This window comes from Bos indicus x Bos taurus, chromosome 18 (genome assembly GCF_003369695.1).
Source record: "Bos indicus x Bos taurus breed Angus x Brahman F1 hybrid chromosome 18, Bos_hybrid_MaternalHap_v2.0, whole genome shotgun sequence".
NCBI lineage: Eukaryota > Metazoa > Chordata > Mammalia > Artiodactyla > Bovidae > Bos > Bos indicus x Bos taurus.
The window spans coordinates 19,833,909-19,850,429 of NC_040093.1; the positions used below are offsets into that span (position 1 = coordinate 19,833,909).

A 16,521-nucleotide genomic window follows, 5' to 3' on the forward strand; every position below is an offset into this window, starting at 1 on the left:
GATCCCTCCTGGGGGCACTTGTAGGGACGCTGGGTGGCCCCTTCATCTGGCTGCTTACCTTTCTCAGCCCCTGGGAACTCAGTCGTTCACCTCCCTGTTGGCATCATCCTCCCTACGTGCCTGCTTAGTCATTTCAGTCGTGTCCGACTCTTCTCGACCCCATGGACTGTAGCCCGCCAGGCTCCTTTGTCCATGGGATTCTCCAGGCAAGAATACTGGAATGGGCTGCCATTCCCTTCTCCAGGGGAACTTCCTGACATGGAGATCGAACTCGCATCTCGCTGCATCTCCTGCATTGCAGATGGGCTCTTTTACCCACTGAGCCACCTGGGAAGCCCCATCCTCCCTAAGTGAGATTTAAATGGCCCCAGGCTGTCTCTGTGGTCCTGTTTCTCTGTCTCTGACACATAGCAGGTGTCTGTCTATCCATCTGTCTCTCTCCTGTGTGAGACTGACAATACAGCCTCTCTGGACTTCAGCTTTCTTGGGCATGTGTGTCAGTCACCAGGTCACTATGTCCTCCCCGAATTCCATGTCACCCAGAATAAGTTTCTCCGAGTGTCTCCCTGGAAATGCTTCCCATCAGGCTTCAAGTGCGGGTAGCGTGAGGTTCTCCGCAGATCCATAGCTCCCTCCAAAGAAATGGTCGTATTTCCCTTTAAATCTCAGGTTCTCTGCCGCCTCCCTTCCAAGTCCTGCATTTGTCATCCAGCACCTCCCCTGGGATATAGAAGAACTCACCACCTGCTGTTTAGGGTTCTGTCTTTTGGAAACACTCAGAAACGGACAGGGCTGGGGAAAAAATCAACAAAAGTGCCATTTTAGCTGTTGTGATGAGTGCTTGGGAGATGAACAAAGCTGGGTGCCAAGGGAGACGGCGGGTCTTCAAGCTCTTCTCCACTGGCTCTCCTGCGTGGCAGGCCAGGTGTCTGCCAAGCATCACAGCCTCAGAGACTCCCTCGGTCCCTGCATCCTATGGGCCCTGCCTCTGCTCCAGCCCCTCCGCTGTCACTTTGTGTTGTTTATTCTGAGCACTTGAAACACTGAGACACCAGATTTGCCAGCTCCTCAGCTAAAATGTACGGCTTCCCTGGTGGCTCAGTGGTAAAGAATCTTCCTGCCAATGCAGGAGATGCAGGTTCCATCCCTGGGTCAGGAAGATCTCCTGGAGAAAGAAATGGCAACCCACTCCAGTATTCTTGCCTGGAGAATCCCACGGACAGAGGAGCCTGGCGGGCTATAGTTCATGGGGTCCCAAATGAGTCAGACACGGCTTAGCGACTAAACAGCAACAACTACTAGACTGTTGGCCAGTGAAGGCGAAGCTTTCTGTCTGCTCTGTCCACTGCTGGTTGCATACACAGCAGGGACTCACTGAGTCGTATGAATGGTCTATTGTCTGGGCGAGGACAGTGAGGTCTGGGGCTGGATGCGGGGCTTGCATGTGTTCTGGCCCCAGGCTGCCCAGTCTCTGCTGTGCACGTCTCAGTGGGACCTGATGACAGCTACATCTCTCAGGCAATTGGTCATGAAGTAGGTTGATATCAGCAGCTAGGCATGGGGACAGGATGGAAGTCACCTGCTGGTTGCCAGGGAACCCCGTGCCAGGCCTCTGCAGGCTGCTTCCAGCTCCTTGGGTGTCTAAAACCCTCTGGGCAGCTAGACCAGAGACCCCTAAGATTAGGACCATGCTCTATCTTTTTTTTTTGTATCCCGATAACTGGTTCTGTGCTGGATGTAGTGACAGGTGTTCAGTAGGTACATGGTGGAATGGGTTCAGTGATTCTGGTTCCCAAGCCCTTCCCCTCTCATTTCAACAGTCCTCAAAGCCTTCTCTGAAAAAAAGCATATGGTGCTCATAAGAGGTATAAACCAGGGAGTTCCCTGGAAGTCCAATGGTTAAGTCTCAGCACTTTCACTGTGAGGGCCCGAGAACTGAGATGACCCAACCCACATGGTGTGGCCAAAAAAGAAAGAAAAAAGAGGAAGAAGTCAAACCAGGGACAAGAAGTTAGATGGGGAAATCAGCACCCCACTCCTCGGGTACCCCAAGGACGACCTTGCAGAGAGCATCTGGTGTTGGGCAGGGGGGAATGTTGGGGGCAGGAAAGGAAGGTGATGTCTTCAGAACACTCATCACAGGCCAGGAATTTGCTGGGCATCTTGCTGATTGATGAACCACGCTTTCCTGCCCCGAAGGAGAATGGGCTTTGGCCCCTTGGCAGAAGTGGAACGGGTAGAGAGAGAACAGACGGAGAAGCAGAGGGCAAGTCGGCCAGGAAACATACTAGAAAACGAGTGGGGGTAAACGAAGGTAGAAAGGGTGAGAGGTCCCTCTAGGTCTTCGAGAAGCCATGCAGCTGTGGGTTGTGAAAGAACTCAGCAAGGCCACTTTTTGAGAAGTGCTGTGAGTAATGAGTTGGCTTCCCCTTTTCACAGTCTTCAAGAGATGCAAATCAGATAGGAATTTGATTTTTAGGGACTTTTGGCTGCTGTGTTAGCCTTCTTATAATATGACATAAGATTATAGCTCATTTCCTATCTCGAACCACCTGCATCTTCTTTTTAACAGATGAAGAAACTGAGGCTTAGAGAAGCCGGTGAACTCTGCCCAAGCTCATTTGGCTGGTCAGGTGGAAGAGTTGAGACCCAGACTCTGTCTGTGATGCCAGTGGACTCTCGGCAACCAGAAGATGGGCTCTCCAGTCTGGTGATTTGATCATGACCTTTCCCTTCTTCCCAAGCCCTTGAATGCCTGCCCCATCTCCCTGTCCCCACTCAGACTCTGCAGACTGGAAATCACTCACTGGCTGTTTGATGCAATATCTGAGTCAGGTTTATTGTGCAGCTCTGTGTCTCTTACACTTGTATCCACATCGGTGTACATCTCAGACCCCGAGACCTCCAAGGACAGGGGCCGCAGCAGCATAATCCTCTCCGTGGAATGCCTCCTAGAGGAGGAACTGGCCCAGGGCAGTGCCTCTCTCTACCTCTTTGTCCCAGAGGCAAAAGTTAGGCATTATATTAGTGAGTGCAGTTATCGAGCAGGGGTCACTTGTCAAAGGAACGGGATGAGAGAGAAATAAAAATAATGACCAGCTGATCCCAGCGGGGACACAGCCATCTAGGGGATGGGGTTTGGGAGGGGGCAGATGGTGGCTCAGACGGTAAAGGTTCGGCCTGCAATGCAGCAGACCCAGGTTCAGTCCCTGGTTCGGGAAGATCCCCTGGAGAAGGGCATGGCAACCCACTCCAGTATTGTTGCCCGGAGAATCCCATGGACAGAGGAGCCTGACAGGCTACAGTCCATGGGGTCACAAAGAGTTGGACACGACTGAGCGACTAACAGACCACACACACACAGGTGGTGACAGATGGCTGGGGAGGGGCAGGGGGAAGATTTGTACAGTTCAAGGTAGGTATGTAGATGAGACGCTGAGAGGAAAGGACCAGGAACAAACCCTTTGGAGGGTTACCAGTGCTAAGAAGGGACACTGTGTCTGGGCCACATACAAAGTTCTCTGCACCAGCTGGGCTGCAGTAACTGTGCATGCGTGCGTGCACGTGTATAACGCCCCAGCAGAGCAGCAGGAGCTGAGAAGGTTTTGGCCCATCAGTGCTTGAGGGTCACGTATTCCACTCCTTCCTGGGCCAGTGCCCGCTTCCCATTCCCAAAATGGACCAGCTCCGAGTAATGAATGCCCTCATCATCTAGGACCTCCGGAGTCACGTTCTCATAGTCGGCCTGAGGAAGCCACAGTGTGGTGAGCAGCTTTCCACTGTCCACTCCCACTGCCCCTTCCCTCCTGGCCCCCCCTACCCCTACCCCGGGGTCCCAAGGGCCCAAGACGAAGCCCTCTCGTCCGGAAACTGGCCGCAGTTGACCTCTCTAATTGGGAGATGCCTGCCCCAGCTCTGACCATGCCGGGGCCTGGGCAGCCCTCCCCCTGCCCAGCCTCTGCCACCACGGAGCCCACCGGGTCCTTCCTGTCTGGGACGCAGGGGTGAGGCCAGGTTCCCTCTCCCCCCGCCTCCTACAGCCCTGCCCTCTTACCACTTGACAGTTCTGCACCACAGCATAGGTGACCCTGTCGTCCCTGCTTGGGGGAATTTCCCGCATCTCTGAGCTCCCTGCGTCTCTGAGAGGGAAGGCAGATAGATAACAACAGGTGAAGACTTTTGCATGCAATTTGCTCCTTTTTCCAACTCCCCCAGCCCCTAAGAGCACCCCCAGCCTCTCAGCCCCCTGTGTTCATAGCAGGAGCTCAGGGTGTCCACCGAGTGAATGCATGTGTGTGTTTCATGAAGCCTCAGCCTTGGTGAGGGAGACTGGCCCTTGCTTGAAGGCATAGATCCAGTTCCCTAGACCATTCTCCAGGGGGTCATTACAGAGCTGGAATGAGAAGATGAAGCAAAGAGGAAGGCAAGACGGAAGCGCTACCCCCATGTCCCTCCCAGGGTGCAGGTGTCACCCCCCTGGTACCTAAGTCTCCGAGTGTCAGTCTCGCCAAGAGGAAAGCTCAAGGTAGCATAGCTGACTGCATCTTCCATCACCGGGTTGTAGCACCCCAGGGAGGCGGGGCGTTCGGCTTGGGGGGTCCTTCTAGCCTGAGAGAAAGACAAAATTTCAGCTCTTATCACTCCTCTCCCCATCCTAGCTCCCCCACCCACCCCCACAGTAGTCTATCATCCATGTCCACTGTGTTTCTTTTTAAAGATTTTTTTTTTAATGTGGACCATCCTTTTAAAAGCCTTTATTGAATTTGTTACAATATTGCTTTTGTCTTATGTTTTGGTTTGTTGGTCCTGTGACATGTGGGATCCTAGCTACCTGTTGGAACCCAACATGCCCTGCATTGGAAGGCGAAGTCTTAACCACTGGACTGCCAGGAAAGTTCTTTTTTATTTTTTAACTGACACATAGTTGATTTTCCAGTTTGCTTCTTTCTTGACGTCAAGACCTGCCCTGCATTCCCTCTTTCTGCCCTCCTACCTTTAAATTCCTCACAAAGAAGCTCTGTCCACTGGAACTTTCTTGAAGGCCCTGCTGTCTCTGAATCCTCTTCCAACTGAGAAATAAAGACGTGATCAGAGAGGACGAAGGGCCTGGGGAGAGCTCCCTGAGGACCCAGCATGCTGGGGGCTGCAAGGCTGAGTGACCAGGGACCCACTCACTGGGATGTGGGAGGCAAAGCAAAGGAGGCAGGTGGTAGGAGGCACTCACCTCCGCTGAAGCTTGACTCCCCAGATGGCCAGAAGGAAGATGGCCAGGCAGAACCCCACTCCCAAGGCCGCACGCCTGCTGATGGTGGCAGCACTGTCTGATGGAGAAGGGAGGTACATCAGTTGATGGCACAGCCTCAGTCGGGGAGCAGGCCTGCTCTGCCCTTTGCCTGGGAGGTATCCTCGGCTTCTCTCTGCGAGGCCACTGTCCTTCTAGCCTGTGAAACTCCTCCATGCCCCGGGCACGTGACTCAGAATAAGAGAGAGAAGCCAGCCCTGCCTTCCGGACATCTCATTAGGAGGGAGGTGCAATCGGTTTTCAAGAGGAGTGTCTGCTTTGTGACGGATTCAGGCACCCGAAGAGCATGTGACCCTCATAAATGATACTGTCTCATCAGAAGGTCTCTTGCGTGTGAACTTGTGCTAAGTCGCTTCAGTCGTGTCCGACTCTTTGCGACCCCATGGACTGTAGCCCTCCAGGCTCCTCTGTCAATGGGATTCTCCAGGCAAGAATACTGGAGTGGGTTGCCATGCCCTCCTCCAGGGGATATTCCTGACCCAGGGATCTTCCATTTCCTGCATTGGCAGGTGGGTTCTTTACCACTAGCGCCACCTGGGAAGCCCCAAGGGCCACTTGGCTTTACTTAAAATCACTTGTCCTTCAACCCAGCAAGTCCAGGCAGGAACCGAGCCTACAGTTCTCTTTGTGGGTGTGCCCGGAGCAGGAGACTGTGTCCAGCCTTGAGGAGGGCACTGGGCACATAGTTTTGCAACATTGCACCCTGAGGAAAAGAGGCAGGTCTCAGGGTGTCTGCGAAGGGGAGACCTAGGGAACGTGGTGTTAGGTCACTTTTCCGAATGACACACTTAGGTTGGCTCGCCTTAGCACCAGCTTTACATGCTGAGGATCCTCTAAGTTTAAAGTCCTGGCTCCAATCACTAATCTGAGAAAAACACAGTAAGTGAATATTTCCCCCTATGTTTCCAGACTCTTCAGACACCTGTTTATGCACAAATCTAGAACAATCTCCAAGTGCTGTTATTACATGGAAAGTGAAAGTGTTAGCCGCTCAGTCGTGTCTGACTTTTTGCGACCCCACGGACTGTAGCCTACCAGGCTCCTCTGTCCATGGAATTCTCCAGGCAGGAGTACTGGAGTGGGTTGCCATTCCCTTCTCCCGGGGGTCTTTCCGACCCAGGTATCCAACCCAGGTCCCCAGCATTGCAGGCAGATTCTTTACCATCTGAGCCACCAGGGAAGCCCCCATTACATGAAGGAAGGAAAATTCAAGGCAATGTGTGAGCTCTTCCAAAGTCTAAGTAACAAAGAAGGGTGTATGGACACAGGTCTCTAGAGGCCTATTGTGCACAAACAGAATATTTCTGCAAGGAGACATACCCAGCCAACAGTGAAAGCCTTGAGGGTGGAGAGGAGGCAGAGTTCTCAGGGAGCAAGAAAGGAGAAGTGACTGACCTTCCACTATTTACCCTTCCATGCTGTTTCTTTTCTTCCCTTTTTTTTTTTTTTTTTTACCATGTACTTGCATTGTCTTAAAAAAAAAAACTGGTAAAAAAAAATCAAAAGATAGAAACAAGCAACCTTTCAAGGGTGAGACAGAGAGGGAGGGGCAGAGAGAGGGAGCCAATAGGAGCTCAGGGTGTCTGAAAGGAGGGGGGCAGGCAGAGAGGGAGTCCTCCTGGAGTCTGAAGAGACTGAGCAGAAGGAAGATGGAATAGCTGTGTGTGGAGCAGGGGGGCCTCTGAGCGCAGGGTTCCCCACACCCCCGTCCGCCCCCTGCAGGAGAGGGAGGGTACGCAGGGCAGGATCAAGGATGTGATCTGAACACACAGCAGCACAGCCAAGGAGGAAGCCCCAGGAGTGGCCAGGGCCAGAGAAGAAGAAGGAGGGGGCCTTACAGTAGACAGTGAGGGTGGTGGGGGTGACTGGCTCTGGCCCAGACGGTTGGTCCCCCGGCACCAGTAGCTGCCTGCATGCTGCAGCTTCACAGGCTCCAACCTCAGCATCTGACCGTAATAGTGAAGGTCTTGGTTTTTCCCATCAAACCAGTCGTAGTGGGAGATGGGAGGGTTGGCGTCACTCTCACAGGTCAGGACTGCCGTCTTCCCCTCCACCACCCCGTCTTTCGGGCTGATGGACACACGCAGCCTCCTGGGAGCATCTGCAGGACAAGCAAAGTCAGGATTCAGGTCACTGGTCCTCTGCCCATCTCTGCCGTCCACCTCCAGCTCCAGCTACTCACACAGCACTTGGAGCTCATAGGCCTTAGATGAGGTCTGTCCTATGGAGTTGTTGACCAAGCAGTGGTAGGTTCCCGAATCTTCTGGAAAGATTTGGCCAAAGGTAAGTGTCTTCCCTTCCTTCAGAAGGCTTCCATCTTTCTTCCAGAAGAAGTGGACGTCCGCGGGACGGCTACTTGAGTATTGACACTGGAGGAGGACCCGCTTCTCAGATTGAATCTCTGTATTAGGGCTGATCTGAATGTTGACGTCCCTGGGGGCATCTGGAGGGCAAGGACCTCAGGCTGACCTCTGGCATCCCTTTCCCTCCTCCTGTCCCCAAGACTCCCTCTCCCCTTGGCCCCGAGGCCTGACTCTCATCCCTCAGTTCTCTGTGAGGACTGTGGTCCAGGCTTCGGGCTCCTTACTCTTAGAACCCCATTATCCCAACTGGGCTACCCCCCAGTTCCCGCGGGCCTGGGGCACTCACAGAGGACGTTCAGGTTGACAGAGGGAGACCACGAACACCACTGGTTACAGGCTTCGCATTTGACTGGCTGTGCATCCCAGGTGACTTTTTGAATCGTCAGCTTCTGTGATGTATGGTCCTGGGAGCCTGGGCTATTCCAGTTATATCGAGTAACTCTGGGGTTACTGGAATTGAAGGTGCAGGACAGGGTCACACTGTCTCCTTCTCGAATCGGTGTGGGGTTTTGAATCACCGTGGTGACCCCCTTGGGGGGATCTTGGAGAAAACCAGAGAGATGGATGAAGAAAATATAGCTACCTCTAATATCAGTATCTGTTCCTTCCAGCTTCCTCTCTGCTCTCCCCATGCCCTGCATTGACGCAGTTTGTCAGTTAGCTGAGGGAAGGCTTGTGCTTCCCTCTTGCCCTGGCCATTTGGCCTGGTTGTGGTTTGAGGTAGGATGGTGCAGTGGTTAAGAGAACAGCTCTGGGCAGAGTATATACCTATGGTGCTGAGAAAGGAGGGGCTGCTGTTTGTGGATCTCTGCATGGGTCTGGGGGCTGTCAAGGCTTGGTCATAGAGCAAGGGCATTCATTTAAAAAAGAAAAAGCATAGCTCTGGAGCTAGACTGCTGGATCCTGCCACTTGGAGGCTGCAGACCTCAGTTTACTCATCTGTCAAATGGGGTCCTGTGAGTAGCTAACCTTGTGGAACATTGTGAGGACGGAGTGAGAGGAGGCCATTAGAGCCACACGGCAAGTGGTAAACACGTTGCTGCCACTATGTAAACCATATCCGTTGTCTAGATTCCAGGATTTGGGTATCCAGTGTATTTGGCCCATACTATGACGCCCCAGGGTCCAAGGATCAAATACAGGGACTCTCTTTGTCCCGGGCTCTGCTCAGTAACAAGACTCACTGGTGCTAAACAGGGCCAGATGACAGAGAGGTAACAAGGCATTTTGCCCCAGTTCTCAAATACTTCAGGACCTCTCCAGGGACTCAGTTGCTGCATAGCAATGCCACGTCTCTGTGTCCCTCATGGGACCCTCGCAGCTTGCCGTTCATTCAGTCAACAAACATCTACTGAGCACCTCCCACGAGCCAGGCCTCTTCTGGTGCTAAGGACATGACTGTGAACTATAGCACAAGGCCCACCTCCCAGAAGCTAATCTGTCGGGAGCCCCTGGTTTCTGCTTGCTGTCCCTTCTCGGACTCTTCTATTTCCTCTGCAACTACTCACACTGGACGTTCAAGTCAGCTTCCCGGTCAACAGATCCAGGCCCAAGACTATTTTCTGCCAAGCAGGAGTACCTCCCAGCATGCTTGACGAGGACTTGAGGGATCTGGAAGGTCCTGCCGTTCTTTCCGGGTATTTCTTGCTCATTGAAGTACCAGGTGTAATTCGCTGGAGGAGGATTGGCTACTGACATACAAGTCAGCTCTACTGTAACTCCTTCTTTAATTGACGAGGGGGAGAGCTGAACCCAGGAAGGTTCTGGAGGATCTGGAAGAAGGGGCCGAAGCGGGGGGTGGGGTGAGCAGAGGCCTCTATGGGTCCCCTCCTGAGGGCCTGGGTGGCACCCCTGCTGACTCCCAGCCTGCCCCTTTTGCAGCTCCCAGGAGGCTCACAGTGCACCTGGAGATCCACCACATCTGACTGTCTTGAGCCCACATCATTGGAGACCTGGCACGTGTACTGCCCGCTCATCATCCTGGTCACTTCGGGCAGAACGAGTGTTGTCCCCTGCTCCTTCAGTTTTGTCCTGTCCTTGAACCAGGACACACTCCAGTGCGGCGGGTTGCTGCTGATGACCTGGCACCTCATGGTCACAGACTCGCCCTCTGTGACGATGGCTTCTTGGGGGCTGACCTGGATCTCCAAATTTGGTGCGTCTGGAGGAGCAGAGGACAGTGCAGAAGGGGTAGGGAATTCTCCGAGGGTGTTAAGTGCTGAGAAGTTGCAGCTCTTTTATTCTGATAAAGTAGCAGCCTACACAGAGTGGGCCGAGAGTCTGGAGCCACTCCTTGTTGCCCTTGTCAACAAAGGTGGGCTGGTCCAAGCACCAGGGGACTGTCACAGCCTCCCGAGTCATCTCTCTGCTCCCCCCAAGCCCAGTCCCCAAAGCTCTGGTCTCTGCCAGCAGCCAGCAGCATTCCCAGGACGGTCCATCAGAGCTTGCCACTCCCCTGCTTGAAGCCATTCCATGGATTCCACACTTAGAGAAAAACCCAAACCCCTCACTGCAGCCCCTGAGATCTAGTGTCCCAGTCCCTCTCGGCCTTCCTTTCCTGCCATTGGGCCCCTGGACCCCTTGCTCTGATGCAGACATGCCAAGTTCCTACCTCAAGGTCTCGGACTAGTTCTTCCCTCTCCCTGGATTGCTCTTCTCACAAAGATACTGTGTGCCCGCCTCAGTCCCTTCCTTCACTGAGTCTCAGCTTGAGTTAAGCCTCCACCCCTCACTCTGTCTGTCCTAGCCCTGATTTCCTTTTACTTTCTCTCTTTTAAAACATTTATTTATTTGGCTGAGGTGGGACTTAGCTGCAGGACATGGTCATCGTTGCATCATGTGGGATCTTTCGTTGCAGCACACAGGCTCTAGTTGTGGTGCACGGACTCTCTAGTTGCAGCACATGGACTTTCTAGTTTTGACACATGAGTTTAGTTGCTCTCCAGCATGTGGGATCTTAGTTCCCTGACTAGAAACTGAACCTGTGCCCCCCGCATGGCAAGGCAGAGTCTTAACCACTGGACCACCAAGGAAGTCCCTATTTTTTCTTAACTACACTCAGCACCACCTAAAATTTTGTTCTGTATTCCCCTGATCATCTATTTGCTCTTCTATCCCCCACTGCAATGCTAGTTCCACGTGGGCAAGAACTTTGCTCATTGCTCTATGCCTGGCAGCCATAATATGGCTTAGCGCCTAGTAGGTTCACAATAAATATTTATTGAATGAATGAATGAACCTCCAATAATGATGTGAAAAAATTCTTCACCCCATCCCCCCAGGGGAACAAAAAACCCTTAGCCAAGTGATCCCCAAATCATCTCATGGCTTGAGGATAGATTAAATTATTTTATTCTGTTTGACTGGTGTGCGTGCGTGCTCAGTCGCTTTGGTCATGTCCAACTCTTTGTGACCCCATGGACTGTAGCCTGTCAGGCTCCTCTGTCCAGGGGGATTCTCCAAGTAAGAATTCTGGAGTGGATTGCCATGCCCTCCCCCAGGAGATATTCCCGGCCCAGGGATCAAACCTGCATCTCTTATGTCTCCTGCTTTACCATGAGTGCCACCGGGGAAGCAGATGCTAACATGAATTCATGCCCTGAAACACCAGCGCTGATGATGGGAAAGATAGAGGGGGTGCCGAAGCTCTGCCTGGACCATTCCCATCTGCAGGTGCCCACAGACCCATCATGCTTCCTTCTCTGAGCTCCCATGCCCCTTTGAGGAGGTGGAGAGAGGACAAGACCCTCGTCTCTCCCACAGAAGCATCGGGGAGACTCACGCTTCACTTCCAGCAACACCGTTTTCTCCGAGAGTATCCGCTGTTTCATGGGGTCCCAGAGCTGGCAGGTCAGGTTCTTGCCATCATGAGTCCACTTGGGCTGGAAACTGAGGTGGCTCTGGGTGGCGACCCTCTCCGGGGAGAGGATGGTAGAGGTGGTCACAGACCCCTCCAGGGACCACTGCAAATGGACCTGGTAATCACGGCAGGCGAAATTCAGTGAGCAGGTGACAGTGACTTCCTGGTCCTCCCGGATTTCCTGATGGAGCTCTATGTGGGGTTGAGGAGCACTCTCTGCAAAAGAGCAGGGACTCAGTGGGAGAAGGAGAGGGTGGGATGATTTGAGAAAGTAGCACTGAAACATATACACTGCCATGTGTAAAATAGATAACCAGTGTGTGTTTGGTGTGTGAAGCAGGGCACCCACAGCAATGCTCTTTGTACAACCTGGGTGGATAGGGTGGGGAGGCAGATGGGAGCGGGGTTCAGGATGGAGGGGACACCTGTATACCTGTGACTGATTCACACTGATGTGTGGCAAAAACCATCACAATATTGTAAAGTAATTATCCTCCAATTAAACAAATAAATTTTTAAAAATAAATAAAATAAATATTAATCTTATCTAAAAACATCTTCATAGAAAATCCAAAATAACATTCGATCACATTCCAGGCTACTGTAGCCCAGACATATCTACACACAAATTAGCTATCACAGGAGTGACAGGTGAAGGCACTGCAATTCTAGATGATGTAAATGTTATAAAATTGACTGTGGTAATGGTTGAACATGTCTGTAAATACACCAAAAAATACTGAACGGAACACTTTTCATAGGTGAGTTGTATTAGACTTATCTCAATAAAACTGTTTTTTAAAAAAAGAAAAACAAAAAGAGCAGGGACCACGCTGGAAGCCTGAGAGATGGACCCACTGTAGACGCCCTGCCCCAAGTAACCCATCAGGAATCCCCGGTCACTCCGTCCACCTCTCCCCAGGCCTGCCTTTCTCTGCTCAGCCAAAATACCTTCTGAAAGGGCTTGTGAAAGCTGGTCCTCCTTAGGAACTGTGTCTTATGGTTTACGCTTACTTCAGTCACACGCCCTGGTGTTTGCCTTCTGTGTTTACTTTCCTTTAGTGGAGAGGTCTGTTGTGCAGCCAGTCTCCCCTATCCCTGGGGCTGGGTCACCCTCATATTGTGGCATCTCTCACCCCAAACATAGGGCTGCATAGAACCACTCACCAAATCCACAGGCTATGGAACAGAGTGAGCATGCCGCCTGGAGTGGGGTCCCCACACCTGTGTTTTGTTCATACCCTATCCGTGTGCCAGGTAGCCACATAGGGCTAATTAGAATTAATCCCTCACATTAACACACTGGGAGGTTTCCCTTGAAAATTCAGATCTCCATGTTCTCTGAAAAAATCAGGCAACCCAGAAGCCAGATTCTAGAATGTACAGGAGCTGAGTGGCAGGCAGTCTGCTCAAGGAGGGGTGAATGCCCACACTCCAGTTTGCCATGGGCTCCACAGGGTCCTTGTGCCACGATGGTCACTCTCTGGCATCCCCGTCTGGCCTCTGCAGGCAACCCAGTTTGTGATCGGTCCCAGGAGTCGGATGTTTCCCCACCTTCCTCCCTGCTGAGACAAAGGGACCCATCCTCAGGGCCTTACCAGAGATGCTGAGGTTTAGAGATGCCATCCATTTGTCAGTCCCCGATGTCACCCTCAGCCCCAGAAGGCCGCTGTCATTGACTTTGACAGGATTGATGAGAAGGGTACAATTGTTTCTGTTGTTTCCCAAGAATTGTACCCTTTCCTGACTGGGGGTAGACTCCTTGGTTTTCAGGCTCTTATTATAGAGGATGGTCCCGTTGTAGTGCTTGGTCTTCTTGTCATACGTAAAATTGTGGTACACAGTCAGGTTATCTAGGGTGTGTCCACCACCCTTTACCGAACTGTATGTGCAAGGGATCCAGACGCAGGCTCCATCCCAGGCATAGAGGGTCTTAGGATGCCTAAAGTTCCAGGCTGAGTCAGAGAAAGCCAAGTATTCTGGAACCCACCAAAGTGAACAGAAAACACTAGTGAGGGACACTGAGAACTTTCAAAGGAATAAAGAATTTCCCCTGAAGAGACAGGGAGGGAGAGGGATCACATGTATGAGCTTCCCTGGTGGCTCAGATGGTTAAGAATCTGCCTGCGATGCGGGAGACCCAGATTCAATCCCTAGGTTGGGAAGATCCCCTGGATATGTGCGTGCATGTGTGCTAAGTTGCTTCAGTCGTGTCTGACTCCTTGCGACCCTATGGACTGTAGCCTGCCAGGCTCCTCTGTCTATGGAGATCCTCCAGGCAAGAATACTGGAGTGAGTTGTCATGCCCTCCTCCAGGGGATCTTTCAACCCAGGGATCGAACCCACAACTCTTATGTCTTCTGCCTTGGCAAGCATGTTCTTTACCACTAACGCCACCTTAGAAGCCCAAACACACGCACACACACACAGATATATATATACACATATATATACACACACACACACTGCCGGTCCCCACCCTGCCCCACATTTACTCTTCTCTTCCCCTGTCTTTCCTCCTCCTCCAGATTCCACCATCAGCCCAGACCCAAGGACCCACCGAGACTGCCATCCTTACCGAGAAGCAGGAGCGAGGGGCCAAGGAGATGCATGGTGCTGTGTCTAGGCAGGAGCCTGGGCCAGGAAGAGTTTGTCTTTGAGCCACCTGGTCGCTGACATCTTCCAGACAGCTCTTCTTGCGCACCTATGCCAACCCCTTTTCCCTGATCCCCAGAGAACAGTGACTGGTTGCACAGCAGGATAGGGAATTCCAGAAGCTCATAGGCCTTTTCAGGATATGCCATGCCTCTCCCATCAGCCCAACACCATGTAGGACTAGCACTTCTTCCTTTCTTCCAACCATCCATCCATCCAATCAATCATCCATCCAAACTTCTATAAACTTGCTGGCCAGCTCTCAAGCTTTGAGTGGCACCAAATTGCTGAGCACCTCAAATGTCAGGCCCTAGATGACTTGGAGCTTACCTTGGGGTAACCAGGGAAGGGTTTCACATAGGAAAGAGACAGGGCCAAACTGATTTTAAAGACCAGGAAAACAACAACAACAACTCTAAAGCCAGTCATTAAGTATGATGCCAGGAGAGTATTTAGATGGATCTGAGAGGACTCAGAAGAAGGTGGTCCAAGGGACCATTCAGAGCACCGCCCCCCCCCCCCATACCCTGGGCTCGGTAGGAGACAAATCAACCAGGTGGGGACAGCGGCCTTGAGTAAAGGCCATGCATCTCAGTTCCAGTCAGGTGGGAACGTGGGCCCAGCACTGCTCTATCTTCTACTGTTTTAAAAGCTGCAAGAAGCCAGTTTCCTGTCTTGCTTTGAAACAAAACAAATAAACACCATGCTGGTCAAACAAAACCTGTCCGTGGGCTAGAGGTGGTCCAAGGGCCACCCATGTGCAACCACTGCCTGTGTGTGTGTGTGTGTGTGCACACACACAATGAGCTGGACAGCTAACGCACTAGACTTTTACACAGAGTTACATTTACATAGAGTTAAATTTAAGTCCCAATTTGCATGGTTGCACCCTTCAGGCCTGTCCCTGGGTGGGGGTGGTCACCAGGACGGGCCAACAGAGTGTGTCTCCTGTCTCAGCCCAGACCTTCGTCTCCTCCCCACCCCCTCCCTGCCCAGCCAACAGTTCCCACACATCAGCGCCCCTGCCCCCAACCGCTCCGGCTGTTTATCTCCTCCGGTTGTGTGGCTTAAGCTAAGGACTGTTGGGTGTCCACGACTAGTGTGGGGAAAGCTAGGCTGCTGGCTGAAACTAACCAGGGGGCCTATTCCCAGGCACAGAAGTCATGCTGGTCTGGCCCCAGGCATGGATGGGGTAGACACTCCATGCAAGGACCATACAGTTCTGCAGGTGTTAATCACATTACACACCAAAAAGTCTTTAAGGTCATATCCATTTGAGAAAAGCTGGATTAAAAAATGTGAAATGGGATCTTTAGCATAGATCTTTTCAGGCCCTTTAACCAGCTGTATATGCCTCGTGCATTTCCCAGCATGGACCTTAGAGTACAGCACAAGACCCCAACTTCTTTAGCCAGGGGAACTATTTTACACACTTTAGTCCTAGGGTCAGTATTCCAAGGGATGCACTTTGGGCCCCCTTTGGGTTCCCACAAAGGCCGTGGCCAGGGCCAGTGTCCATTCCTCATGGCAAAGACTAGCCTCCGGGGGTTGGGCAAGGGTGCCCCTCTGCCAGCAGCCACCAGTCACACCCTCATTGGGGACCCACTGGAGGACGCCGGGCCAGTGGCAGAGGGACGCTTCTCAGAGCAGGGCTGTATGCTTATCCCCACGGAGCTTCAGGTGGTCTCTGGGGCACAAGGAGTGGGTCCCAGGCCTGCGATTGGAAGGCTGCTGAGGTGAGATGGCGTGGGGAGTCTGGGAACAGTCGGCCCTGTGCGCAAAAGCTCCCGACATGTGCTCTGCTCAACACCAGCCTGCGTAGAGCCTCACAGGACCTCAGAGCTGGCCTCCCTGGGTCCGCTCTCCCCTCCTGGGCACCCCGTGAGGGCAGGGCACCCTCCTGCTCTCAGATGACTCGCCAGAGAGATACTCAAAGACAGGGGACTACTACCTGTTGTCACACTGGCAGGAGAAGGGAAGAGAGTCCCCACTGTGCTCCCAGCCCCCGAAATTGTGCCAGCTTTCAGCGGCTGCTCCATGCATGCTTGTCTAATGCAAAAGAGAACAAAATCGTTTTTACCTGTATCCTCATGTGTCTTCCCTCTTCAGGGACCCCGGCAGCATCTAAGAGTGAAAGGGGAAGCACAGTGGAGTTGCCAGTGACCTATTTTCACTCTTCTTGGCCACACCCCCGGCCCCGGCTCGCTGTGACAGCAACTTCTGGTATTTCTCTGAAGGAAACACATCCTAACTCGAAAGGATATTGGCACCCCAATGTTCCCGGCAGATATGGAAGCAACCTAAGTGTCCATCAATGGAAATGTGGATAAAGAATATGTACA

At 52.4% G+C, this 16,521-nt stretch overlaps 1 protein-coding gene across 1 annotated transcript; it reads right to left on the minus strand.

The window, feature by feature from the left end:
• Window positions 1–2,813: 2,813 nt before the first annotated feature.
• On the minus strand, window positions 2,814–16,333 carry CD22 (CD22 molecule). Its single transcript, XM_027514170.1, is given in 15 exon segments — window positions 2,814–3,745; window positions 4,055–4,139; window positions 4,484–4,608; window positions 4,994–5,069; window positions 5,225–5,321; window positions 7,141–7,161; window positions 7,164–7,403; window positions 7,485–7,745; window positions 7,952–8,206; window positions 9,174–9,437; window positions 9,563–9,826; window positions 11,447–11,740; window positions 13,123–13,503; window positions 14,103–14,247; window positions 16,260–16,333. Coding segments are annotated over 15 exon segments (2,652 nt in total). The 5' UTR covers window positions 16,272–16,333; the 3' UTR covers window positions 2,814–3,613.
• Window positions 16,334–16,521: the final 188 nt, after the last annotated feature.